Genomic DNA, 27,086 nt, shown 5'->3' with positions numbered 1-27,086 from the left:
TTGATGCCGAGAATCTCTGCTAATTTTTTGTTTATTTTTTTTGGTGACTTTTTGGTGACTATTTATTTGTATGTATATATATTCACATTTTACATTCATTTACTTGTTTTTCCTATTCTTTTTTTTTTAATTTATTTTCCTTTTTAGAATATATTTTTTTATAATTATTTTGTAATTATTATTGTAATTATTTGTCCTTTTCTGGGTTTACTTGTTAATTTTTAATTTTTTATTATTCATTATAACATTTTGCAAAAATTAGTCAAATTAATTTTTTTTCTTTGTAATTATTGCATTTTTGAGGAGACATAAGCAAAAGATATAATGCATAAATATACAAATAGCAAGGTGTTTAATCTTTAGATAAGATAAGATATTATTTTAACTTATTATGATAAGTTATTTTATAAAATCTGAACTTAATTATAAAAGTTAATTTAATAGAAAACAATATATAAATTAATATAGGATTCAATGTAAAATGAATACAATACCTACTAAGAAAATTCTTCTAATAATAAATAGAGCCAGACAATTAGCTCACAGCTTTTTAATAATAAAATTGATTAGAGACTTGGAGTGAGTATTGTGATTTGTAAATGTAAGATTGTATTTATTTATAAGAATGAGGCATTAAGATAGAAATACTGAAATATAAAATTATATTTGATAGATAAAATATAAACAAAAAATACTAAATTAATATATTTTATATTCATCTTAATAAAAAAATACAAAAATATTAACAAAAAATACTATTTTTTTTTATTATTTTTATTAATTTTTTATAATTATACTTTTTATTATTATATATTTTTTTAAATTTTTTAAATAAAAAATAAAAATACATTATATTTTTTATTTTATTATTAAATAAAATATAAAAATATTAAATTTTATGTTTTTATGTTTTAATATTTTATTTTTAATATTTTATTTTATTTTATTCTAAAAAAACAAACGCATCGCATATTGTAGATGGATGGAAGTTGGGAACCGCCAATTATTGTGTGCGGTACGTAGTACGTACAAATGGTACAAGATGGCAGCCAGCCTCACGAATCATGATCAAGTAGTTGCCCTTCCTTCACAAACCTTAACCAACGTCTTTGTCTTATGCTATCTTCTGTGGAAATTGGAATACCTTCAATATTTTTTATTCTCTGTCCACTGCCACTTGTTTTCTTCGGCTTTTTGAGATTTCAAGAGCCACTCAATTTTCTTCTGTCCAATACTCTAATTCCCTTCCCCCATATCTTCTTCAACGAATTTTTTATTTTTAATATTGGAGTGGTAGTGGTGTTTTTTAAAAATGTGGATTGTTGAGGTGTTATATTCAAATGGAGACTAGAAAAGCAGAAATCGGACGATTCGATTTATTAGAAGTACAGAAATCGGACCGTTCGATTTCTAGATGTACACAAATCGGACCGTCCGATTTGTGAGAGACACACAAATCGGACCGTTCGATTTGTATTTAAAAAAAATTAAAATATTTTAGATACAGAAATCAGATTTCCGATTTGTATACTTTCACAATTTTGGAAAACACAAAAAATTACAATGTTATGGTATATCATATCACCACTTCTACTTCCATAATAAAAAAAATTAGTGCTTCTTCAACAGCAAGATCTTTCTTTCACTCATCCAATAGCTTTAGCTTCTTAGCTTATATATTCTCTATTTTTTTTTACAAAAATATTTTAAAATATTTTAAAAAATTTAACATTTAATTTGTTATAATTTTATATTTAGTTTTTTTTTTTAATTTGTTTTCATTGTATCTCTGAGGTTAATACCCTGAATAGAGATGTATAATTTTTTTATTATTCTGAGTTTAATTTTAACATATTAACGAAGTAAATAATTTTATATAATTATTTAATTAAATATTATATCTTTAGATGATATTTTAAAAACTGAGTTTAAAAACTATATATTTTTAATGATGTGATAATATGAGATTAAAATTTTTTGTAAAGTTATTTTGTACCGTCTATTTATAAAAATGAAATTCTTATTATATCATATAAAAAATAAAAAACGTATCGATAGACTCGTTCATCCTTTTTTTTTTTTTTTGGGTACAAGTTCTGGAACCTCTCTTTTTGGGACTTTGTTCTGCCTTGCTTACACGAGATGAAAGTTTTATGTTGTTTAGAAAATATTGGGCTTCCGTGGACAAAAGTGTTTCACATTCATAACAGCTGTAGATATGGTTTCAGTTATGAGTTATGACCCAAGAGTCCAAGTCCATAAGTAACCCACGAAAAGGTGATCCAAAATTCGAAATTATATACGGTTTATCCAAAAAAAAAAAAAAAACTATCCGTTCTTTAAATTAGTCCCAAATTTTTTTAAACTAAATTTATCTTTAAAAAATTTTAAGATAGTTATATTAGTTTTTCTATTATTTTTATTATTAATAGCGTCAAAATTTATTAACGTTACAGGTTAGTGACATTATATTAATCACAACACACAATTGATCATCTTAATTAGCTATTAATACGATATATCAAACCAGTTTCGAATTGAGGAGACCTTAAGATATTTAAATTCTTTAATTTGGGATTGATTTGATTTGATTTCATAAACTTGTCATATTAACTATTAATTAAAACTACTAAATATATGTTGTAGTATCATTTAATGTGTCATATTAACAAATTCTAATGCCATCAAAAACAGAAGTGGTGAAAAGATTAATATGATCAAGTTAAAATCTTTGAAAAAAAAAATTTGATTTAAGAAATTTTTCGAGAATCAATTTAAAAAATAATTAATCTTTTAAGAATGAATTTGACCATTTATTCATATTTTAAATGTAACAAAAAAATATATATTAAGCTATGATAAACAAATTTAATTTTAATATAATTATAGTATGAAAAATAATTTACCAATTTTTTTTGAAAAAATACTAGAGAATTATTAAAATTTATTATTTTTGGCCATCATTTAACCATTAATGTTTAAAAGTATGAGATAAAATATATTGTTAAATTACCAGACTAAAGAAATTAAATTAAAGGAATTAAATTGATGATTAATTGATGACAAAAAATAATAAATTTTAATAATCAAAATTAGATTAAAAAAATTTTGATGGCCAAGGATTAATTCGTCGCGTTTAATTATCAATTTTACTATATCTATAGGAAAAGTAGGATGTCCAAAATCTAATTCCGCCCGAAACCGATCCGAATTCGTTGTATATTTTGTCGGGTTTAGGTTTATCATTTCTACTTGATGTTATTTTTGTGTCAGGTTCGGGTCATCCAATTTGGTCCAAAGTTATTTGTTACGATAAAAATATATATTTTAGAGTGAAATTAGTAAGGTTATATTATATTTTTATATTTTAATTAATATTTTTTATGTTATACGGTATTATTTTTGTTTTAAAATAATTTATTTTAATATAATTATGGTATAATATTTGATAAATTTAATTTTTAAAAATAAAATTTTATTATTTTAATATATAAAATTTATAAATTTGTATATTAAAATAATACCAGTTTAATCCAACCCGGCCCGGCCCGGCCCGGCCCGGCCCAGCCCATGATCACCCTCGGGAAAAAGTAAAAAATTATTTTTTCTATGTTGTCCGCTTCAGTTCACCCAGCCATTTTAAACCGTCCTTGAATGGCTTAATCCCTACAGACATACAGTTACCCTTACCCATGAATTCCGTTTAACTTTGGTGCATGCACTGACCACTCACGTGATAGGAAAATAAATTAACCAATAAAAAAAAAGTAAATTAAGAAAATGTATTTGGAGAGTTGAAACAAAAATATTGAGAGTGAGGAGAGGGTAGCAATTTTTAATATTTTTATATATGGAAAATTTTCAATTATTCAATCTTTCGCCCCCAATTCGATTTCAGATTCAGTTCCTAATCTCTCTTTCCGCTTCTCTCTCTCACACGTAACGAGGCACACACCAAAGTAACGGTGGCGAACCCAAATGCAATGGCGACGGCGTCAGAGCCCTCCGCCTCCGCCGCAGACGACGAGGAACGCCGCCGCTCCCTTCAAATCGAGTCTCTCCATCTCGTGGACTTCCGCCAACTCTCCCAATCGGAGCTTTACTCGCTCTCCCTAACCTCCTCACCCGCCCAACACCGTTGCCAAGACGACGCCGTAATCCCTAAAATCGACCGCTCCGTCTTCAACGAGTCCGCCGGCAGCCGCAAGCAGACGTTCTCCCGCCTTCGCCTCGTACCGCGTGGTAAGCAACCCAAACCCGCCCCTTCCCCTCCCGCCTCCGCCGCCCACATTCCCCTTGACGAAGAAAACTCCAAAATCATAGAAATGCTTCAGAAGCTCTTCGGCGTGGAGTCTCTCCGCACCGCCGCGCGAGACGGCGGGGGAGGAGGCAGCAGCGTAGGCTATAACGCACTCGTCCCCTTCCAGGGGGAGTTCAAGTCACCGGAGCCGAACGTCTTCGCGCTCCAGAACATTCCGATCTGCGACGTCGCGGACGATAGCGCGATGAAGAAGCGGAAGCGAGGGCGGCCGCGGAAGAACGAGAATTCGATGGCGATTGTGCCAGTAGCATCGCCTCTTCCTCCGCCGCCTCCACCGAAGAAGAAGGAAGATGGTGAGGGTTTTGTTGACCCGGTTTTGGAAGAGGTGAAGAAGAGGACGGTGGGGTTAGAGAATGAGGCTCAGGTTGTTGAGTTCTTGGAGGGTTTGAAGGGAGAGTGGAGTAGTCAAAGGAAGAAGAAGATGACTGTCGAGGCGAGTGAGCTTGGTTCTTTCTTGCCGGCTGGGTGGAAGGTCTTGCTTTCTGTCAAGAAGAGAGCCGGTCGTGCTTCCATTGTTTGTCGCCGTTACGTAAGGTTTTTCTCTTTGCTCATTTTATTTTTATTTAGTTTTGTTTCTTTCATTTGATTGTTTTGCTAGCTATAGATGCATGAAAGTGTGGTATGTTGTGTTTAATTGATTGTTCGAATTCAACGGCTGAATGATTTGTATATGGAAATTAAATTGACCTATGTGTGTCATTTCCCTGAATTGTTATTTGTAATGTGATAGTTCTTTGCATATATCCTATAGAGGTAGAGATTTGTAGCATTATTGTTATCAAGACTTATGTGTTGTTCTAGAGTTTTATAACACTATTATAGTATTAGTAATATCAATCAAGGTTTCATGTGATAGTACTTTGCAGATCCGAGAAAACAAAGCCTTGAATTCAACTATTGTTTATTGATTGATTGATTTATTTATTTTTTTATTGTTTTGGTCTCACAGTTCTCCATTGGAGGGAATTGTGTTCAAGTTCACGTGTTTGTTTTCTTCGCATTGTTGTGATGCTTGGCCAGTGTCAATTTATTTTTATTTTTGTGGGTCTTTCTTAAAGAATTTAATTCTAAGCATATTTCTAGTGCAAGCTATTGTAGCCTAGCATATTTCATTTTTTTAAACTGATCAGTTTTTCCTATACATGATCAACTCGGTGGAGAATGACACTCAATTTTCTTAGCGAGTCTAGTTTTAATTACACTCTCATTGTGAAGTTTTTACAAACCAATCATTGTTGTTGTTTTTTTTTTCTTTTAATTTTTTGGGGAGGGAGAGGGGGATAATATGTTCTTTGTTAACTTCTGATATTCTCAAGAAGACATTTCATCACATTTTGTGTTTGATCCAATTAATTTTGACTTTATTTTTTGAACAATGAATTGAAAATATTTCTCGTTTGGTGAAAATATAACAATTGATGTGGCTAACTCCTATTATCTCTGTCTTCCTCTTTGATTTGCTGTTGGTGTTTACCATCAATTAGGAGTAATTGACTAAGAAACAAAAATTAGAAAATGGATGGAGGGATGAGTGAGATTGTTGGGATTTGAAGGTTGATGGATTAAATTGATAGAATTGTTTTTTAGGAGTTAGTTGATGAGTTTTGATTTTGAAGAGAACTCCATTTGAATCTTCAAACCCTTCTCTTCTCTCCATTTCCCTCCAAAATCAAAACACAAACACACCCTAACGAACAAGAATGCTGCAAGTATTATTTCTGAGGATGGCAAATAGATTTTATTAAAATATTTAGTTGTGATAGCCATAACTTGAATTCTAATGGTAGAGACATGCATATATGCTTTCTTGTAGTTATAACTTCTTATACATATATATACATATATTAGATTCTTAATGGATTTCCTTAATTTGTTGCTTTGCAGCCCTTATGGGCAGCAGTTTGAGTCGTTCAAGGAAGTCTCTGCACACTTGCTTTCGTTTTGTGGAGAAGATATAAATATTGTAAAATCTAGTTATCCCGATGACAGTCCGCAGTATAATATCAATGTGCCATCTGGAAGTGTAAGCTATTATATTTGTGATGTTTTTCTTATTCTGTTCCAAAAATGAAAGACAGAAATTTTAGGGTTTTCTTTTCTTCCCTGTCCACCTCCCATCCAGCAGGTTCTTTGTTACGGCCCTGCTGGAGACGTAAAGCCTGATGCTGATGCAAGCTGTCTAAGTTTAGCTAGAACATCTGTAGAATCTCACCATAAAACGCAAGTTAGTGTTCCATCATCAACTGAAAGAGAGAAGCTAAACACTCTGAATGAGAATTCCAGTAGCTCTTTGGCTGGGGGTTGTAAATTAGGAGATTTTATTGGTGGAGTCTTTGACTATCAAACTGCAAATTATCGATCCATGATGGATGGTACCCATAATGTAAATTCAGTTCGCGGATGTTCAATTGAGGAAGATAGAGTTCTAAATCAGAACACGGTTGATATCATTGAAGTTAGTGGTGCTGCCTGCAATCCTATTCCTTTGGTTCTCCCAACTCCTGTCACCAATAATGAGAGTGGTATTATTCAACATTGTGATGAAATGAATTCTGTGACGTGCATAAGAAATGGTGTTAGTGATTTTAGTACCAAATGCCATGAAACTGCTCCCTGGGGAAATGCACAAACACTTGTTGACAACAATGGGGATGGTGTTTCTGAGAGACTAGTGGAAGATGAGCAGAATGTAGGTTCTGGAAGCAACAGGCCTTTTCCAAATGCTGAGGGGAAACGGTTTATAGGCAACAATTTAGAGATTAGTGATGGAAAGCTTGCTAAGGATGACAAGCAACACATTTTGTGTAGTGATCAGTCTGAAGTTAAAGATGTTTCTAGTAATTCTCAATTGCAGAGTAGTTCTGATGGATTTTCTCTTCCTCCATCTCAGAAAGAAATGAAACATTTTTCTATAAATAGTTCAGACAGAATGCAAAGTTTTATGCTGACAGAGTCTGCTATCGGAGACTGTTTTGACGGTGAATTATTACCTATTGACAAGAGAATTTCCCTTCCCACTGGCCACACAAATAATGTTTCTTTAAGCACGTGCACAGAAGGTGCCTCTGACTGTGGTGGGGTTGATGTTGCCCCTAATCTTTCAGTAGGAAATAATGTCAATGATAATCACGATCCTCCAACTGTTGAGCTTGTGACAAGCTTTGCAGAGGAAAAGAATCCATTGAATGACCAAAATCACAGAATAGACTATTTGTTGCAGACAAGTTCGAAATGTAACTTACTAACTCCTCCTGATGATGAGCAACCCTCGATTTTTGAAAATCTGTATGATATTTCTGCTGGTACCTTTGATGCTGCTTTCATGGAGCCTCAATTAGGGCTTGGTTCTCACAATAATGATGTTGCAATAGATACATATGCTAATGAAAGCATTATGCAGGGAACATTGCAAGGTTGTGAATCTGTTGCTCTTGGTAGCAGTGTTTTAAACCCATTTGATAAGCAAAGTGATAATGCAAATAAATCTTGCTTATCAGAGAATGCCAAGAGTGAGCAAGTTGACATACTTCAAACCAACTCTATGGGTATGCCTGACTTTCATTAGCAGTCAGATAGTTCGGGTGCAGATAGGCTGACTAACAAATATGCAGTGGATTAAAAAGTTTCTGAATTAAACATGTATGGTAGACTGGTAGTTCTGCAGAGTGCTCTGGTGGTAACCACAAGGCTCTGCTTGTATATTCTCAACTTCCTGTGAAGTGCGATAGCCTAGAAAAGGTAATGAAACACCCTTATATTCAGTGTATAGAAAATTATTTTATGATGAACTCGTGTGTCTAGGGATCTTCGATACCTCTTTGATCAAATTGTTGCTGAAAAAGGTTCAATTTTTCAGGTTGTTTGATGAGATAACAACATAGTGGTTAGCATGAAATATTTGCTTATGCATGCTTTTCTGTGTTTTTTGTTTTGTTAAATCAAAGTTACACTAGATGTAGATTCTCTCTCTCTCTCTCTCTCTCTCTCTCTGCTGATTCCTTTTCCTTTTGGTACTAGACAGAAAATTGGTTGGAGGCAGCATTATTTTGTTGATAGATTCAGAAGTTTGTGCTGGTGGCATCTCCATTAGAGATCATTTTGCAGTTCTGGTGTGATGCTTCTCATGCTTCTTGCTAGTACTCAGATGCTTGTTTTTCAAGAAGTTCCCTTTTGTTTTTTCATTTTTGTAGACTGGTATAATGACATCAAAATTAGGTCTATTCTAGATGTTAGTTAGGTTGATCATATGTTGGAGCTATTCTTTCCCCTATTTTTTTTTTTTTTTTTGGAGAAATTCCAAATTACCTGATGATTTTGGTCTTTGACAAGAAAATAACCATTGCACCATCCTATTGATATTGTTTTGAGATTCTTTATCTTATGTGTACTGCCTGGTTTAAATTCCTTATCACATTTATTCGATTTTAATTGGTGTTCTCATCGCCATAACAAATTGGCTACTACAACCTTGCACTTATGAGGAAGATGAATTGGTTTTTTTTTAGCATGATGACTGATGAGCATGGAATTATGAGGGAACTCAAGGGTCGAGAGAGATCTAGTATTTAATTTCCCTTTAAAAGCTAACACTTAAAGAATCAAAGACAGTCCCTTTTATTACTGCATTAAAGATAGTCCCTCATATCATATTGAAAGGATTTCTTTCAAGATAGCCTAAAGTGATTATAATCTAAATTTTGATTTGATAACAGACAATAAATTTTGTAACTATAATTGTAGTCTCCTTTAGATTGTTACATTTTAAAATTGTAACATGATATTCCATCCTAAACAAGGAGTATGAAAGTAACTTTGGGTGAATCAAATAGGGAAATTGATTTTTTCAAATTTTTTTTCTGGTAAAATGTGATTTTTTACCTTACACTTTTTAAGTGAGACAAAAAGAAAAATATGAGAAAAGATATTGAATGATAAAAAATAATATTTTAACAAATAATTAAAGAAAAAAAAATTAAGATTCACTCTAATCAAATTGAGTGGCTTGAGTTGAATTTTAACACACCAAGGATCATCTAATCAAATTAATCATATGCATGATTTCTGAAGTGGTGCAAGGATAACTCAAATAGTTATGCCATCTAATCATAATTGATCTACGATTGATTTCTGAAGTGGTAGATGGACATGTCAAATATTTATATCTACGGGATAGGGATGTGAATGGGTCGGTAAAATTGGGTTTGATGTGATCTAAATTTGACCCGAAATATATACCGGGTCTATTTGTCAGACTCGAACCCGGTTCTAGACCCGATGAAACCTATACACTTTCGGGCTACGATTATACCGGGTAAAAATCAGGCCGTTAATATTACATTACCTTAATACCTTCTTATAAGTTAGCATGTGAAAATATCCAAATTTTCAAGATTCTAACCATTATTTGACATGGTAAAATTCACTTAAAAAAATATAATAAAAACTAACTCTTCTCTAAAATTAAAGCATAACCATAATCAATACTAATATTGTTTAATAATACCCAAGTCACCAAATATTTAAATTAATACAAATAACACAGTATTATGTATTAGTCTAAAGTCTTATACATTTTAAACATATAGTCTTATAATGACTAATAACACAAAATATTAAGGTTTACAATACTTAAATTCCACATAAGAATAACCATTATTCATTTATTCATCACTAATAACACAAAATATTAATTGTATATGATGACCGGGCCACCGGACCGAGTTCGGGTGACACCAGCTATGGCCCAGACCCGACTGGAAATAATGACCGAGTCTATTTTTGAGACCCTACCCGACCCTAGACCCGGTGAAATCACATCAAATTAACCCTTAAAGTGTTCGGAACCGGACCGGATTTTCGAACCGGACCGAGCCATACACACCCCTAGAACGGGATAAGTTTACTATTAAACATAAGTTTTTATTATTATTTCATGGCCTAAAATATTGTTTTGGAAAAACTACCAAAAGTACTTATGAAATTTACGAATACTGACAAAATTATCTATAAACTAAGAAAATTAACGATGTACCTTGAAAGATGGGTTCCGTACAACAAAAATATCAAAACCCTAATTTTTTGTTAATTTTTTTAATAAAATTTTCAAACTACTCCACCATTAACCTCAACTCACTTTTTCAACCTTTCATAACCCAACCTACACTTTTAAAATCTTTGCCATGGAGTCCAAAACTACTCCTACAACAGACTAGCCTGAAATCAATGGTGGTGGTGGAGGATCGGACCTCAACCACTTTAGTCATAAGTTTTCGAACCCTCTTTATGCATACAGACAGCACCATGACCCCTCTCTCTTCTCAGGTGCGCGACGACAATATTCTCTTCGGCTGGGTCAGGTGCGCCACGACAACGTTCTCCTCGGTTGGGACAGGCGCGCCACGGCGACGTTCTCCTTAGGTTGGGTCATAGGCGCGCGACGAAGGTATTGTAGCCACCTTAAGAGTGAGAAGAGGATGCAGTAAGAGGGGAGGAGATTGGCAGTGATGGAATAGGTGGGTGGCGGACGACAGTGAGAAAGTAGGAGGAGAGTTATGTGACTCTGAGAATTTTTTAGAGAAGGAAAAGTGAGGAAAGAGAAAGAAGTGGAAAAAGAGGGAGTGACGGTAGAACGAGGTTAGGGTGGGGTAGTTTGTGAATCTTATTTAAAAATTAACAAAAAATTAAAATTTGGATATTTTTGTTGTACGAAACCCAATAACTCATCTCTCATAGATACATAGTTAATTTCTTTAATTTATGAGTATTTTTGTCACCATTCATAAAATTTATGAGAATTTTTGGTAGTTTTTTCTATTATTTTTTGTTCGTAAGCAAAAATTTAAAATATATATTCTCATGAATCATTAAGATTTGGAATAAATTTATAAACTTGTAAAATAAATTCATCAATATATAAATTTTATTTATTTATTTCATAGTGTAGATCATTTTATAATGACGAAAACTGAAATTTTAATAATATTAAAAAATATATTTTCATTTAACTTGTTAAACTTTAAATTTATTTTTTAATTTTTATATTTATTTTAAACTAAGCTGAGATATAATTAATTTTTATATATTTTATATTAAATATAATACAAAAATTTAATGTTTTTTAAAGATATTTTTCACGTGTAATTATCTTTATGTGAAGGTGATAGTTAATAATTATTAGATAATAACTACCAACGAGTTATAACTCAAATGACATAATCTCTTCATACTCATCTAGATATTGTGAATTTCAGTCTCACTTTTAATTAAAAAAAATTTATTAAATAATAATTTAGTCAAATTTATTAAATTATCTAATAATTTTTAATTTTTTTTAACAAATTTTGTTTAATGGGGAGAAAATGGATTGTCGTTCGGTGTTAAATAAATAAGGGAACCATCTTGAACAATATGAACAATCACCAATCAAGTACATCCTAATTTAATACTACTAATTAAATTTAAAATTAATTTATTTTTTTAATCCTATTAATTCACATTGTTCACATATTGTTCAAAAATATTGTTAGTTACCTATACTTTTCCAATAAATAATTAACTATTTTTATATTTGGGGAGATAAAAAATAAGGTGAAGGCTGACATGCATATAAAGCATGCCGAGACACTTAAACCAACCATAGTGCTTTAATCTGTTGACGAAAAAGGTAAAGAATGAACCAAGCAAGTGAAACCTCTCTCTCAGACTCTCACGCACTGGTAAAAGCTGAACGGTGATGCCGTTGCCACCACCGATCGTCGCACCCACCAACTGATACCAATAGCAATAACCCCCTTCTTCTTCTTCTTCTTCTTCTTCCCACTCCCCATTTTCCAAACCAACCCAGCCCCTCTTTTTTTTATTCATTTTTCAGAAAAAAAAAGAAGAAAATAAGAATCTATCCATTCAGATTTTGCCACGTCAGATCCTCTCATCTCTGTCTTCACGACCTTCCTTTCATCTCCCTCATTCCCCTCTTTTTCCCTTCAAATCCTGTACGCTATACGATTAGGGTTTTCCATTCCCCCAAACTTCCTTTCTTTTCTTTTTTTTTCCCCCCTAACTTTTTATTTTTGGAAACTCTTTTCGGCTCGGTTTGGTGCCAATTTTTGGTTCGTTCGTTAGTCGAGGGGGAAAAAAAGGAACGAGGGAGATGATGAGGTTTTCGGGATCGGAGATCGTGGTCGCCACGCTGCTCTGTTGGAGCATTTCTTGCACCGGCCAACCGCACAAGGTTTCGGTTTCTGCCGCCGACGCCGCCATATGTCCGAAGGAGACAGTCTTTGATTTCATATTAGGGTTTCGAGATGCGACCTGCTCGCTCCCTGATTCCGTTGGATCCATCCGTTACACTGGTGTCACCGAGGTCACTCATTATTCTCTTTCCCTTTACCTCTTATATTTATTTCGTTTTAATCTGACGTTGATACTGCAATTTTAGGATTATTGCTTTGACTACCCTTTTTGTGATATTGAGATGATGAATCTGTGATTGCTTTAATTTTCAATAATTTGAGTTTGGAATTTGGAAGCTGGAACTGCTTATTATGCTGTTTAGGTTTCATGTCTTCAGCAACTGTGAATCAACGTGCCTTGTTGTTGGCTAGCTAATTTTAGAAACCGTAGGGATTGCATTCGCCAAAGGAATAGTAGGAGTGGTTTTAGGGAGCTTTATACTTGAGAGTTTACAGAGAAAGGGAAGGGGAAGTGGGGAACACCTCAGCAGCTCGCCCTTCCATACCCCGGGGTTTCAGGGTCATATATTTCAGTGTGTAGGATCGTAAGGAGAGGATCCACTTTCACAAGACATGTTCTGCTTTGTCACTGCCATCCGTAGCCCTTCCCACTACCATAGCTCCCAAACAGACCTATGTTATTTTTCTTCGTTGCTGTTATCCGATCATGTATGTTTTCAAAGAAACTTTGATTTGTTAAATCCAGTTCTTAGAACTTCTTTCAAATGTTTATGGTTGCTGATAGAGGATTGTAAGTATGAATTTATGATGCCTAATTGCCTATTGAAACTATGCAGGGAGATGAGGTTACTTTGCAGAAGGCATTGAGTATGGTTCACAAGAATAGTCATGAATATGTAGCTGTACTTTTCTATGCATCATGGTGTCCTTTCTCTCGGATTTTTAGACCAGTTTTCTCAATCCTGTCTTCCCTATACCCTTCCATTCCCCATTATGCTATTGAAGAATCATCTGTTAGGCCAAGGTTTGTGTTTTCAGTCCCAATTCCTTTCTTTCAAGTTTCATGGATTCTTTCCATTTAATGCCTATTTGATTCTTGCAGCATATTATCAAAATACGGTGTTCATGGTTTCCCTACACTACTCATTTTAAATTCTACTATGCGCATTCGTTATCACGGATCTCGGATATTGGGTTCTCTCGTAGTTTTCTACAATGATGTTACCGGTAACATTCATTATGTCACTTTCATATTTGTATTTGTATTTTGGTATTGTCGCTTATGGGTTCATTTATTTTACATAGCTTGAAGATTTGTTAAGCTTAAATTTAAATATTTGATCATTCTCATGCTCTGCATGTGCCTTGGTTGTTCTGTATTGCAATTAAATAGTGTCTTTTACATGTTAAAGGGGGAAAATAAATAAGCGTATCCTGAAACACGCCATGCTTAATGGTTCCACAACAATATTAGAAACAATTAGAATATTTTCCTGTTTATGCAATTTGGGAATTTAGCTGATCATGATATCCCTATTTTCTTTTTAGTTAATCTTTGGTTGTCATTGCAGGAGTTAGGGTTGATTCACTTGATCAACTATCCCTGGATAAAGTTGGGCATCTGTCAGTTCATGAGAGTCATGGTACCACAGAGCAAGAAAGTTGCCCCTTTTCTTGGGCCAGATCTCCAGAAAATTTGCTGCGGCAGGAGACTTATTTGGCTTTGGCCACTGCATTTGTGGTTTTGAGACTACTTTACTTATTTTTTCCTACACTGCTTATGTGTATCCAATATGCTTGGAATAGGGTTCTCCAAAACGTTAGATTAGGGAGCTTGTTGGAACATCCTTTGGTGTATCTGAAGCGAACAGTACAGTCATTTAAATGCCTTAAAGAGCCATGCAAGAGAAGTAATCTGCAGGAAGGAGCAATGAATGCTAAAGCTTGGGCTTCTAAGTCCCTTGCCTCAGTCTCAATTGGGGAGGCTAGCACTAGCCGTGGTACCCACCAGTAAGTATATGGAACCAACCAGTGTTCCCTCATGAAATTGGACATTTGGAATATCCTAAAAGAAAGCATGGCTGCAAGTTATGGCATGTAGTTTTGTGCTCAGTTAAGCCTTATGAGTAGTGAGACCAAATTATGTTACTGATTGATGTAATTCCGTCCCTTATAAAATCCTGCATTCAGCATTCTAGAAAAATCGAGACTTCAATGTGTATAGTTTAAAATGTAGCAAACTCGAGCTGAAATATGTAATTCTTTGACTTTGTAGGTTTACTTGAAGGTCAGTCGACGACCATCAGTTGATAAATTAATTTTTGTTGGGAATGAAGTGAATGTAAATCCTCGTTTATTACTGAGTACTGACTGTATACCATGTTCAGGTACTGGATGTTTGCTTGGATATTTGTAAAAGTTTAATAAGATGATCATCAACAGATATCATATAGAAGCATTGTTATCAAGAGCCATTATTTAAATTTTAAAATACTTGTTTTGCCCCTTTTGGTGATTGAATTCATCCCACTTGAACTAGCCCCTTCCTAGTTCCTCTCATTTGCTGCCTGATGTAGAAAGATAGCTAACGCTTGACGCATTGTTTGTTCTGACTTGATTCTCTTTCCATCTTTTTATGAGCATTGACTAATATTCATAAGTGGGATAAAGGTAGATCATGATGAATCAATTATTAAGAAATCATTAACTCCTTGATACCTTTTCCAAGTGTTCTCACTACTCAAAGTATTTCTTGGAAAACCATCTGAAGGACCAAGGTGCACAGCCCTCTCCCCTTCCCCATTTGGAACGATGGAACAAAATAAAGACGTGTGGACCAAAATCAAAACATCAAAGATATATAGGGTCCATTCGTATCAAATGATAGTAACAGCCATGGATTAGGACCAATCACCGTCCAAACAATCACTACACTAGCACAGATTTTGACATAAAGAAATGGGACATTCTCACACGGACAAAATCTAATACAAAAAAGGCACTTTTACAGCTTTGCATAACTGACTCAACCACGAATTTAGACCAATTATGTGATATACTAATGTATGCATGAATGTATGTATGTATGTATGTATGTGTGTATGTGTTGAAAGATAATGATGATCATCTAAATCTAACGACAACACAAGATATGTCATCTTTACTGTCTCTTTCTAATGCTTCAGCAGTTAATTGCTTTGCTGCTTTCTGTGGTTCTTTCATCCTTCTGGCAATGTCTACTGCCTCTTGATTTGTCATTACCTTCCAGAGTCCATCACTTGCAAGGATTAGAAGATCAGTATCAGCATCTATATCACTTGTTTGTACATCTGGGTCTGACCGCAAATGCGACTTTAAGCTCTTATCTCCAAACGCACGTGATACTGCTAGTTGACCATTCACTCTTGGCACGTCACCTTAGCATTCATTCATTAATTTGTTCATGTTAGTGCCATCCTCAAATCATCACTAATTCAAACACCTTTGCATTCATGTAATGTTTTGTGTATTTGTTTCGGATGGAGAAAGTTACCTGGCAAATTGGAGACAAAACCACCTTTGTTCTCAATACTACCTCGTTCAGTGTTAGGTTCATGGTCTGTGGTCATTTGTAAAGCTTGTCCTTTCTTTGAAAGAACAGCTCTTGAATCACCAACATTAGCAATCCACAACCTGCGTCCATTGATCAATATTGCAGTCACAGCCGTCGATCCACCACGCCCCAAATCGGAACTGTGTGATAGAATTGCCTTATCTGTGCTCTCATATGCTTTTGAGATCGATAAAGTTGGGTCTTCCCAAAACTCATCCTGAGATATCAATTCAAACAAACATTTCTTTAGGGACAAGAAATGCATTCTATTATCTCATTATATCAAGGAGAATAGCATAGAAACATATGGAATTGTACAAACCCACCTCCCTTAAAATGTTGGGGAACAAGTTTTTCTGTAAGTAGGCAGGAACACGGTCTCCAAGGTGGCCATCATAAATTGCAAACAAACCCAATTCTTTGTCTTGAATCTGCACAAACTTGGCAACATGATAATCCTCCATTGGATGATTAGCTCTCCCCTTCACTAGGCTGAAACCATACTTTACTGTCCCATCATGGTTTTTCCCCTTACCAGTGCTTGATGAAGAACGTGTTGCTACAAGCTATAATGCAGCCAAACAAGATTTCAAAATAAAACAATTTGTTTGCTTTCTCAAAACATCTGCAATAATTTGAACATCTAAAAATGATAGAATGAATATCAATATAAAATATGATACATGTTCAAAGAATATTTTCAGATGATATATCATTAACAACATGCTATTGCAGTAGTCATTTGGTCTATTGGGTGGTCATGGGTGCTCCAAGAACAATAGAAAATGGGTTTGTAAGTTAATTGGTATTTGAGTGACTATTATTGAAAACAATTATAAGTTCCAAAGCATGAAGATTCAGACAAAACAAGTATTTCATTACATATCAAAATTGATTAAGTCACTATTCTTATTCTGCTCCATTGTTTGCATAACAGATCAATCTGTAGTGGTTAAGAAGATTAAAGTTGCATACAAAAGTAGTAGTAGTTGAAAAAAAAAAAATTTATTGTGGTTAAGAAGATAGAAGTTGCATAAAAAGAAAAAGAAAGTGGTTGGGAAACGACAGATTGATGTGACATGCAACTAATGAGGCAACTAATCGGTTAATAATCTCTCCTACCTACACCATAATATTATTCACCAAAATTGCTAACCAAGCTAGAAGTTCAAGATTTAGAAAGAAATTCAAGATAAATTATAAAGGAACATTGAATCATTTATCATTCCAAACCACTAAAAAATTCAATATTTTCCATCAAACTAGGAATTTCAGAAAAAGAACTGAAGTTTAGCCTCCAAAGTAACTGAACGATAACAAGAATATAAACACATTAAATTCAAGTTGATCATGGAAATAGTCCTCCACAGAAAACTGAATATGCATCAAATTCAGTAAGAACTAGAGAATAATGTCACATTTTCTTACCTGAGAGTAAGAAGCCTTGAAACAGCACAACTTAGCCATGAAAAAGAACAGCTTTGGAGCAACTTGTGGAATGATTTCAGTTATTTTTCAGCATAGGCTACTCTGCAGACATCTTGAATTCAAATTTGGAGAGAAACCCAATTCAGGAAATCACAGCACTTTTACAAATTCAATAACTTCATGGTCAAAAACAAAAATCCAATAGTCAAAAGCAGAATTTTCATAAACAACAAACCTACCCCATAAAGCCAAAGCATAAGAACAGAACAGAACAGAACAGTGAGTGAATCTCAGCTCACCTATCCAATCAAAATTCAGAAAGGATTCAATTCAACTTGGGAATTGATTAGATGATAGTTTATGCTCACGCTCTTTCTCTCTTTCTTTTCCTCTGTTCAGCTTCCTAGTTCGCACAAGCTTTATATATATATGAACTATGATGATGATTATGACAAAAAAGAAACATAGTAAAAGGAGTGAGGGAGAACATCTTTTGTGGGAGAATCTAAACAAAACGATAATTATTGTGCGAGACAAAAAGGAAGCTTGTGTTATTTTTTCTTCCTTCTCTTGTGTATTGATATTATTATTATTATTTTTATTATGTAACCGTTTCGGAAGCCTTAAACTTCACAAAGACAAAAGATATATACTCCTCTTTTTTTAATTAGAGAGTGATACGAAGAGGAAAAAACAGAGCAATGTTGACTTTGCTGGCTTCTATTGTTTACTGATTTTGTCTCTCTGCTTTATCCAACCATTTATCTTCGCTAAATATTAAAAACATAATAAAATAAATATTTTATTTATGATCTTGCAGAGGGAAATTGCAGGGTGATTCCTTGTTTTCTTTAAAGAGAATAAAATAGTGTGGATAGGGTGTGTCTTTTTAGGGTTATTATCGGATACATCATACATGTAACTTATAAGAATTTGCAAACTTGAAATATATAACTTTTCAACCATGTTGCGTAAATGTCAATAATAAATCATTAATTATTTGTATAAAATATACATTAAGAATATATGTGTATATATATATATATATATATATATAATATTTTTTTATAATTTTATCACCTCATCAGAATAGTTTAACTCTAAATTTTGGGTTAATGATATTTGGACCTCAATATTAGGTGTCACATTATTGTAATTTGTAACATATCATATACTAGGGTCCTCTCTTCTAATTTTCATTCCCCCCGCCCCCCCTTTTCTTTGACACACTATTTTTTTTTTGGCTTTATCTTTTAATTTTAATATATCTTTTGAATTGCAGACGTATTTTCCATTTCAAACATGGTTAATTAAAATGGTATTAGTGATATTCAAATCTTTATGATTCCATCAAAAAGCATAGATACTAATTAAGAGGGCTTTCAACAAGGTTTAGCCATTTTGCTAATGAGTAAAGACACGTGTTAAAACTTCTAAAGAAGTGATAGAAGAAATAAAATCTTAGAGAATTTTAATATAATGGACATTTGAACTTTTTTCTAAAAAAAGAAAAAAATATATATAATAAGTACTTTTAAAATACTTTGTTCATTAACAAAAATAATTCCTTTAACTTAGGTTTCATATTTCTTATTTATATTAAGAGGAATGCTAGGAGGCCAGCAACTTTTATGATTTGTAGCCATCAAATAGCTATCAATGATGGTTTTAATGGTGTGAAATTTCATCCAATGACTTACTTTTCTTTGCTAGTTATATGCTGGCCAAAATTTAACAAAGTTGTTGGTCCTCTAGACTTTTCCTTAAATATATATCAACATCAATATGATTAATTATAAAAGGTAGTTTAATTGAAATGACCTTGTTTTTCTAGTGCATTATTCATCAAGTAGTTGAAATTTTCAGTGATTACAATAATCAAAACCATAGGTCGTTGACCAATGAATTGAATTGGTCCGAATTTGACTCTGATTGTATAATCAATATTCAATGATGATCATCTTTTACAATTCTTTCATGACAAGGCTAGCTAGTACTCATCATCCACTCAATATACAACGTTATTTGTTGGTTGAAACAAGAATTTTAGACCGTAATATAAGAATAAGACAAATAAAATAAAGATAGTTTTATTCAAAAAGGAAACCAAAAGTTAATTTTTGGCCATTGGAACAAGTCAATTAACAGCAGGCCATCTTTTTTATAATTTCTTTAATATAAGCCATTTTTTGCATAATAGTTGCAAGTTTGCTTTGATTTTTATTACAAGCTTTTGTTTTATTTTTCAAAGTTTAAAAGTCACATATTGCTATAGCCTTAATTTGTTTTCACATTGATATATATTATGAGCTTTTGTTTGATAATCTTATTTAGAGAGAGGATATGATTCGATTACTAAATAGAACACATACACCATTACTTACATAAATTAAAAATTTAAGCATTTTTTTAACTAATAAAGCAAGGAGGGAAGAGACTTTTACCATAAATATGCGGCATAACATATATAAAAGTGATATTCTACATTTCTTTTAGTATGCATCTAATTATGACTTAGCTTCTTTCTAATTACTAGCAACATATCATGCATATAACAAAAGAAACCCTTATGTAGTAACATATATGTTGTCTGATTGTGCATATATCATCATGCATGTTGAGAACTTTTTGGTTACTAAGAACTATTTTTTTTGTTTTTAGAATACATTAAAGTTAAAAAAAAAATGAATTTATATTATTTTTTTTAAATTGATATAGAACTACACCAAAGATTATTTTTAATTTCATATATTTTTATATTAATTTTAGAAATACTTACTAAATATATCCAAAAATCTATACCATGATACATGATTTTTTTTTCTCGATAATATCATCTTGTCAAAAGAAGGATTTAAATAATAAATTAATATATTTATAGAGAGAAACTTTGGAGGTGTACAGTTTATGTCATAAATTGCAGTAAGTTAGAATATATGGAATGTAAATTCAGTTTGCGAGAAAAAAAATACTAATACATAAGTAAAAATGGAAGGAAATATCATATCACAAGTAAAACATTTTAAGTATTTTGGATGTATCATACAAGACAATAGAAAAATTGAAGAGAATATAAAATATAAAATATAAGATTCAAATGAGTTGGTCAAAATAGCAGAGTGTTTGATTTTATAAGTAAGAAAAAGACATCACTAAAACTTAAAAGATAAATGTTATCGCACTGTCATTAGATCAGTTATGTTAAATGTGGTAGAAATGAGTGTTGAGATAGATGAAGCCAGGTACGTATGGACAAAGTAAGAAATAAAGATATATACGATTGAATTTGTTTCTGAGAACAGAAAGACAAGACACTTAAAACAAAATATAAAGGACAGAGATATAAAATTTAGTGTTTTTGTATTCTGTTTGGTGATAAAATAGAATAAATTATGAAAATCTAATTTATTCTTATTTTTTTATTAAAAAATTTAAGAAGAAAAATATGATAATAAAAAATATAATTATGAAAAATTAACAAGAATAATGAAAGAAAAAATAAAAAATAAGTTGTGTGCCTTGTCTCTGGATACAATGTCTCTATTCATATTTCATCCGTCAAACACGATTTTGTGTCTTTGCATTTCTGTCTTAGTGTCCCGTTTCTGTAAACAAACTCAGTTTAAAAGATAAAGTTGGAGTAAAATCTATTATTGATGTTAGAATATAATTAGGATCAATTAGGATCAATTAAAATTATTTAGTATATCTTAATATTTATTATAGGAGATTACGTCTTTATTATTACGATTCTCTTAGCCCCTATAAATACCCTTCTATATTGTATCATTCCACACAACTTGAATAGACACACAAATCCTTGAATAGACACACAAATCCTTCCTCCAGTTTTGTCTCTTGTTTCTAACATGGTATCAGAGCCATGATATCCTCCTTGAAGAGAATAGGTTGTTTTCCTTGCGATGAAATCATCGTAGTTTTTGCACTTTTTTTTTCTATGACATTCTTCTTTCCCTTTTGTCACTCCTTTGATGCTTTTTCACCTCACCAACTAGCCTATTTTCTCTGTCTTGTATTTTTTTGAGTCGAATGATCAAATATCATTGTCATCCGCTGCTTACCTATTCTCATGAAGAAATCATATAGTTTTTGCTCTCTTTCGGCAGTTCCGTCTGTGTTCTCTCGTGGCAGTTCCGTCTGCATTCTCTCGTGGCAGTTCCATCTGCGTTCTCTCGTGGCAGTTTCGTCTGCGTTCTCTCGTGGCAGTTCCGTCTGCGTTCTCTCGTGGCAGTTCTGTCTGTGTTTCCTTGTGGCAGTTCCGTCTGCGTTTCTTTCTGGCAGTTTCGTCTGCGTTTCTTTCTGGTAGTTCCGTCTGCACTTCCTTCAGATAGCAGCAGTTCCGTCTACGCTTCTTTCAGACAAGCGGCAGTTCCGTCTGTGCTTCCTTCAGACAAGCGGCAGTTCCGTCTGCGCTTCCTTCAGACGAGCGGCAGTTCCATCTGCGCTTCCTTCTGGCAGTTCCGTCTGCACCCGTTTTATCAGTTTATGCAGCTTTTTTTCTCTTTATTTCGTTGTTTTAAATAAGTTTCAAACTCAAGTTGTCACTTGAGTTTGAGGGGGATGTTAGAATATAATTAGGATCAATTAGGATCAATTAGAATTATTTAGTATATCTGAATATTTATTATAGGAGATTACGTTTTTATTATTATGATTCTCTTAGCCCCTATAAATAGCCTTCTATATTGTATCATTCCACACAACTTGAATAGACACATAAATCCTTCCTCCAGTTTTATCTCTTGTTTCTAACAATTGAAAAATTAGTAGAATCTCATTTTAAGTAATTTGGACATGCCAAAAAAAATTGATAGAATATTCAACTATGAAGATGGATGAGATGAAAATTAAATAGGGAACAAAAAAATAGAGGAAGACTCAAAAAAATTATATATAAAATGGGTAAAGAAGATCTATCCATATAAAATTCAATAATCTCGTGTAATCTATATATGACTGAATTATTTAATAGGATAAGATTTTGTTATTGATGTTTTGGAAATGGATATTTATTTTATAACAGACGAAAAATATATGAAATAAAGCTGCTGCTTTAATTAATTAACATAAATACATGATCTCTAGCCTTGGAAACGAATAAGGTTTACTTAATTAATGTTTTGACTTTGGACACTATGCTTAGCATGTAAATGTAGAATCCAATGCCATTGCTTGTAGGAAAGTGGAAAACAATTAAAAGGAAGAAATGATAACCCCTCCCAAGATTCTTAAAGAAACGAAGCATAGTTCACACGATCCCATGATGGCCAATAATGGATTATATATATGTATGATTTAATTTCATGATATATATGAATATGATGAGGCTATGGTAGGCTTTTGTGCCGGAATTGTAGCTTCATTTATCCTGTGATTCTCATAATACGGCACCGAGAATATATTGATAATTTCCCACTAAATGAAAGTTTTCATGGAATATATATATAAAAATAAAGGATGGTTGTGCTACATTTGTTCTACAGTGTCAACTTGCTATCCGAAGGTCGTGAATTATTGTTCATCAGCATAAATTACGTGAAAATAACTCATATCATCACCATTATTTCATATAGAATCCAATATCTGCCAAATTATCTACCTGTGAACAATGACCCAATGAGGCAGCAAAAGAAATTACACATATCTAGCGTTTATTTTGAGAGACTAAGACAGAGAGTGAGAGAGTGAGAATTAATATCATGTTTGTTGGTTCAGAGATTGATACTAAAATTTTTTATATTAAAATTTTTGTCTCTGTCTCTAAAATTTTAGTACCTCTAAAATATAGGAACACATGGGACTAAAATTTTTAGAGATGGAGACTGAAATTTTAATAATATTTTATACCTAAAATATTCTTATTTCAATTAATTAATTCTAATTTTATTCTTTGTGCAAATTAAATTAGAGTTTCATTCTTATTTCAATTTCTGTCTCCCATTTTGTATCAAACAGAATACTGAGATTTATTTCAATCTCTGTCTCTTAGTCTTTGTCTCTCAGTCTTAATCTTTTCGTCTCTGTCTCTCTACCAAACGCTACCATAGCGAGGTGAAGAAAAATCTTAATCATAAATGATGGGGCCTTATTGTTGTTTAACTGGTTTTATATTTCTCGGCACTAGATTTGTTTTGTATGATATAAATTATATTGATTTGTTATTGTATATATAAACTTTTTAATTATATTAAAAGATGTGTAATCCATTTTTTTAATTAATATTTTTCAGGTCGTTTTGTAATATAACTGGTCCTTTTCCCAAATTAATATAAACCCTATTGTAGCATGTGAACATTATATGATAATCATAAACAAAGAAATTTATGAAAAGGCTAGTACTCAATTACTCATTTCACTCAATATATACAAAGCAATTTGTTGGTTGAAACAAATATTTTACTATTAATTATTAGACCGCCAAATATTATTCATCTAATATAAGAAATAGACAAATAAAAATAGTTACTTTTATTCAAAAAGAAAACCGAAAGTTCATTTGACCATTGGAACAAGTCAAATTAAATTAATAGCAGGCCATCTTGTCTATATATACTTTCTTTTAATTTAAGCCATTTTTGTAGGATTGCTGCGCTTCAAGTTTTTTATTTTTATGACAAGGTTTCGTTTCATTTTTCAAAGTTTAAAAGTCACACATTGATACAGGTACATTACTTAGCTATATGCTATACCTTTAATTAGTTTGTTTTCACATTGATATGAGGAGCTTTTGTTTCATAATCGCATTTATAGAGAGGATATGATTTCCATTCTTAGACACAACACATACACCATTACTTAATAAAAAATGTACAAACAGAAAACAAGTCGTTAAATTAGATATTGTGTATTTGTGTATAAATACTTATATTGATTAACATGTTTTTTATATAAATTTTATATTTTAATATATATTTTATACAAATAATTAATTTAGTGCTGATTTTTTATACACTAGTGTAGTAAAACTTGAAAAAAGCTTCTAGGAGGCCAAAATAGACAATATGTAATATATTTAGACAATGAATACTCTAACTATAAAAAGAAAATACTAAACTAAGGTTAGTACCATATAAAAATTAATTGTCTAGATATTTTTTATATGTTTCCTAAAAGAGTTTCAATTGCTTTTTGTGTTTTAGGTTGTGTGAATACTAATTATTATAATGATACTGGATTTCTTAAGTTCAATTTGTCAAAAATTCCAATTCACCCATTATGTTTAAAGTAAAGAATTTGAGTGAATGTTGAGGTAAATGTTGAACATAGTATAAGTTATTTAAGAGCATAGCAATTTAACCAATTGATGAGTTACTTTTTTTTTTCTGAAAAAGAAGAATTACTAATATTTTATAAAATCTTTTGGGAGCCATGGTTCTATTGTCTAAGTAAAACTCTATTTTTAATGTATATTTAACATAATTATTTTTTAATACTTATATCAATTATTAAAAAACTAAATTTATCTCTTAGAGAATCATAAATACTTTTAAGAGAAAAAGACAAATAGGTTCTTGACCTTTTGGCACACAGATATTTAAATTTTTAAAGATTTAAAAATATATTTAAGTCCCTGATCTTCTCAAAATTTGGACACATTGATCCCTCTGTTTACTTGAGTCTGTCAGATTCAACAACAAAAAAAATCAAACGTGACTTCTATTGTACTGACTTGGCAAATATACGGATACACACGTGGAAGAATTTTTAAAAATAGTACAAATTAAACCCAGGGATCGATATGTCCAAGTTTTGAGAAGGTCAAGGACTTAAATATATTTTCAAATCCTCAGAAACTTAAAGCTGCGTTTGTTTATAGAGACAGGACACTAAAACAGGGACACAGAGATACAAAACATGGATAGAGACATTATGTCCAGAGACACTAAATTAGTGTATTTTGTGTCCATCATGACAGGAATGATACAAAGATATTAACAAGGGATACGACTTATTTTTTATTTTTTCTTTTATTATTCTTGTTAATTTTTCATAATCATATTTTTTTATTATTATATTTTCTTCTCAAATTTTTTGAATGAAAAAAATGAAAATAAAATAATTTTTTATAATTTGTTCTAGTTTATCACCAAATAGAATACAAGAACACAAAATTTTATTTCTCTATCCTTTGTATCTTTTTATCAGTGTCTTGTCTTATCATGTTTTTAAAAATAAACACAGTTTAAATATCCGCGAGACAAAAGGTCAATGTCTATTTATTTTTTGTTTTTTTTTTAAAACCATCCATTTAATAAACATATGACCTAATAAAAAAAATCAGACTCAATCCCTATATATACACTCCTAATAAATTTTAGAAAGGTGTTCGTTTTGATACCGTTATTAATTTATGATAAAAATACATTTGTAGTTATTTTTATATGAAATTGATAGTTGAGAGTTATTTGATAATAAGTTATTCAAATATACATGTTAAATCATCTTAAAATTTTTAACTAACAACTTCATATATACATTACTACATATACATATGTTAAGTTAAGAAATTAACTAAATTAAATTGATGATGACAAACATTATTTTTAGTAGGCTAATCATCCAATTAGTTTTAATTATTTTTGATAGTGATGCAGGCCATAATTAGCAAACATAATAGCAGCCCAATATGGAACAAAATGAATCTACTGGTGGGCCGTCTAAACAAAAGAAGTCCAAAGAAATCAAAGCAAGAAATTCAGCTGAGTCAATTGGATCAAAGCCAACCTAAGCCCAATGTAATTCTCTCAAGCTAATCTCTCCAAGTGCTTGCCTCCAAAGCAACATTCCTTTTTCATTTCGGTCAGAACTCAGAGAAGAGAGAGAGTGCTTCGTTCCTAAGTCAATCATCGAAGAAGAAAGAAAGAGAAGGGTTAAGTAAAAAGGTTGAGGTCTAATCACCCAAATCAAACCATATCAAGTTAAGACAGAGGCTAAAGGTGATTCATTTCCTTTTACATGCATCTTACTTTCTTTCCTCCTTCTCCAACTCTCTGCTACTTCATTTTGAGACATATGAAAAAATGATTTCTGAGACACACTACTGTGAATCAAAGGCCAAAATTGTTTCTTGAGGACCAAGTAGTATCACAAAGATTTAGATGTGGGATTGTCATTGAAAACTTTTCTTCTTTGCTGTTCTGAGGCATTCGGTCAAGCAAAAGAGATCTATTTCATTTTCTCATTTTGAAGATTAATGGAAGAATGTGAAAGGGTAAGTTAGTGAAGCACATAGTTCGAAGAGTTGACCTGGAAGGAAGCAACTCAGCAACATGCAAGGAGATACAAAAGAAAATTGTTCATGCTTCTGAAGGTAAGGAGAGAGAACTAGGGTTTGAAGTTTTTGTTCTGAGAAGTTTTCTCTGAAGAGTTCATCAACTTGGACAGTGCTCTCTAGTTAAAGAGGCATTCCGCCAGAATGAAGAACTAAATCAAAGTCAAGTGAATCTGGTTCAACCTATAGCAACAGAGGCTTTGAAGCATTAATCTTCTTCATGTTTTACAGATTGTAATTTAATTTTCAACGTATATCTCT

The 27,086-nt window shown here is 32.2% G+C and overlaps 3 protein-coding genes across 9 annotated transcripts; 2 read left to right on the top strand and 1 right to left on the bottom strand.

Moving 5' to 3' along the window:
- Window positions 1–3,788: 3,788 nt before the first annotated feature.
- On the top strand, window positions 3,789–8,697 carry LOC112764646 (uncharacterized). 4 transcript variants are annotated; one of them, XM_072223600.1, is made up of 4 exons: window positions 3,789–4,855; window positions 6,206–6,344; window positions 6,447–8,059; window positions 8,343–8,697. In XM_072223600.1, exons 1-3 carry the CDS (start codon window positions 3,984–3,986, stop codon window positions 7,884–7,886), a joined length of 2,451 nt encoding a protein of 816 aa, XP_072079701.1. In that variant the 5' UTR covers window positions 3,789–3,983; the 3' UTR covers window positions 7,887–8,059; window positions 8,343–8,697. The 4 variants fall into 4 exon arrangements, with proteins under 4 accessions (XP_072079701.1, XP_025666140.1, XP_025666139.1 ...); XM_025810355.3 differs by having other exon boundaries at window positions 8,339–8,697; XM_025810354.3 differs by having other exon boundaries at window positions 6,444–8,059.
- Window positions 8,698–11,952: 3,255 nt separating this feature from the next.
- LOC112764647 (5'-adenylylsulfate reductase-like 4) lies at window positions 11,953–14,968 on the top strand. Of its 2 annotated transcripts, XM_072223603.1 has the most exons (5): window positions 11,960–12,683; window positions 12,876–13,221; window positions 13,350–13,537; window positions 13,616–13,740; window positions 14,085–14,968. In XM_072223603.1, the coding sequence occupies exons 2-5, from the start codon at window positions 13,126–13,128 to the stop codon at window positions 14,525–14,527; spliced, it is 852 nt and encodes a 283-aa protein (XP_072079704.1). In that variant the 5' UTR covers window positions 11,960–12,683; window positions 12,876–13,125; the 3' UTR covers window positions 14,528–14,968. The 2 variants fall into 2 exon arrangements, with proteins under 2 accessions (XP_072079703.1, XP_072079704.1); XM_072223602.1 differs by lacking the exon at window positions 12,876–13,221 and having other exon boundaries at window positions 11,953–12,683.
- Window positions 14,969–15,347: 379 nt separating this feature from the next.
- Window positions 15,348–18,426, bottom strand: LOC112764649 (probable protein phosphatase 2C 10). 3 transcript variants are annotated; one of them, XM_025810359.3, is made up of 5 exons: window positions 17,833–18,426; window positions 17,534–17,709; window positions 16,432–16,671; window positions 16,046–16,322; window positions 15,348–15,929 (listed from the first exon to the last, which is right to left on the bottom strand). In XM_025810359.3, the coding sequence occupies exons 2-5, from the start codon at window positions 17,570–17,572 to the stop codon at window positions 15,637–15,639; spliced, it is 849 nt and encodes a 282-aa protein (XP_025666144.1). In that variant the 5' UTR covers window positions 17,573–17,709; window positions 17,833–18,426; the 3' UTR covers window positions 15,348–15,636. The 3 variants fall into 3 exon arrangements, with proteins under 3 accessions (XP_025666144.1, XP_025666145.1, XP_025666146.1); XM_025810360.3 differs by having other exon boundaries at window positions 17,534–17,645; window positions 17,773–18,183; XM_025810361.3 differs by having other exon boundaries at window positions 17,534–17,645; window positions 17,833–18,153.
- Window positions 18,427–27,086: the final 8,660 nt, after the last annotated feature.

This window comes from Arachis hypogaea, chromosome 17 (genome assembly GCF_003086295.3).
Source record: "Arachis hypogaea cultivar Tifrunner chromosome 17, arahy.Tifrunner.gnm2.J5K5, whole genome shotgun sequence".
NCBI classification, from domain to species: Eukaryota; Viridiplantae; Streptophyta; class Magnoliopsida; order Fabales; family Fabaceae; genus Arachis; species Arachis hypogaea.
This window is presented reverse-complemented; position numbering and strand designations above follow the sequence as displayed.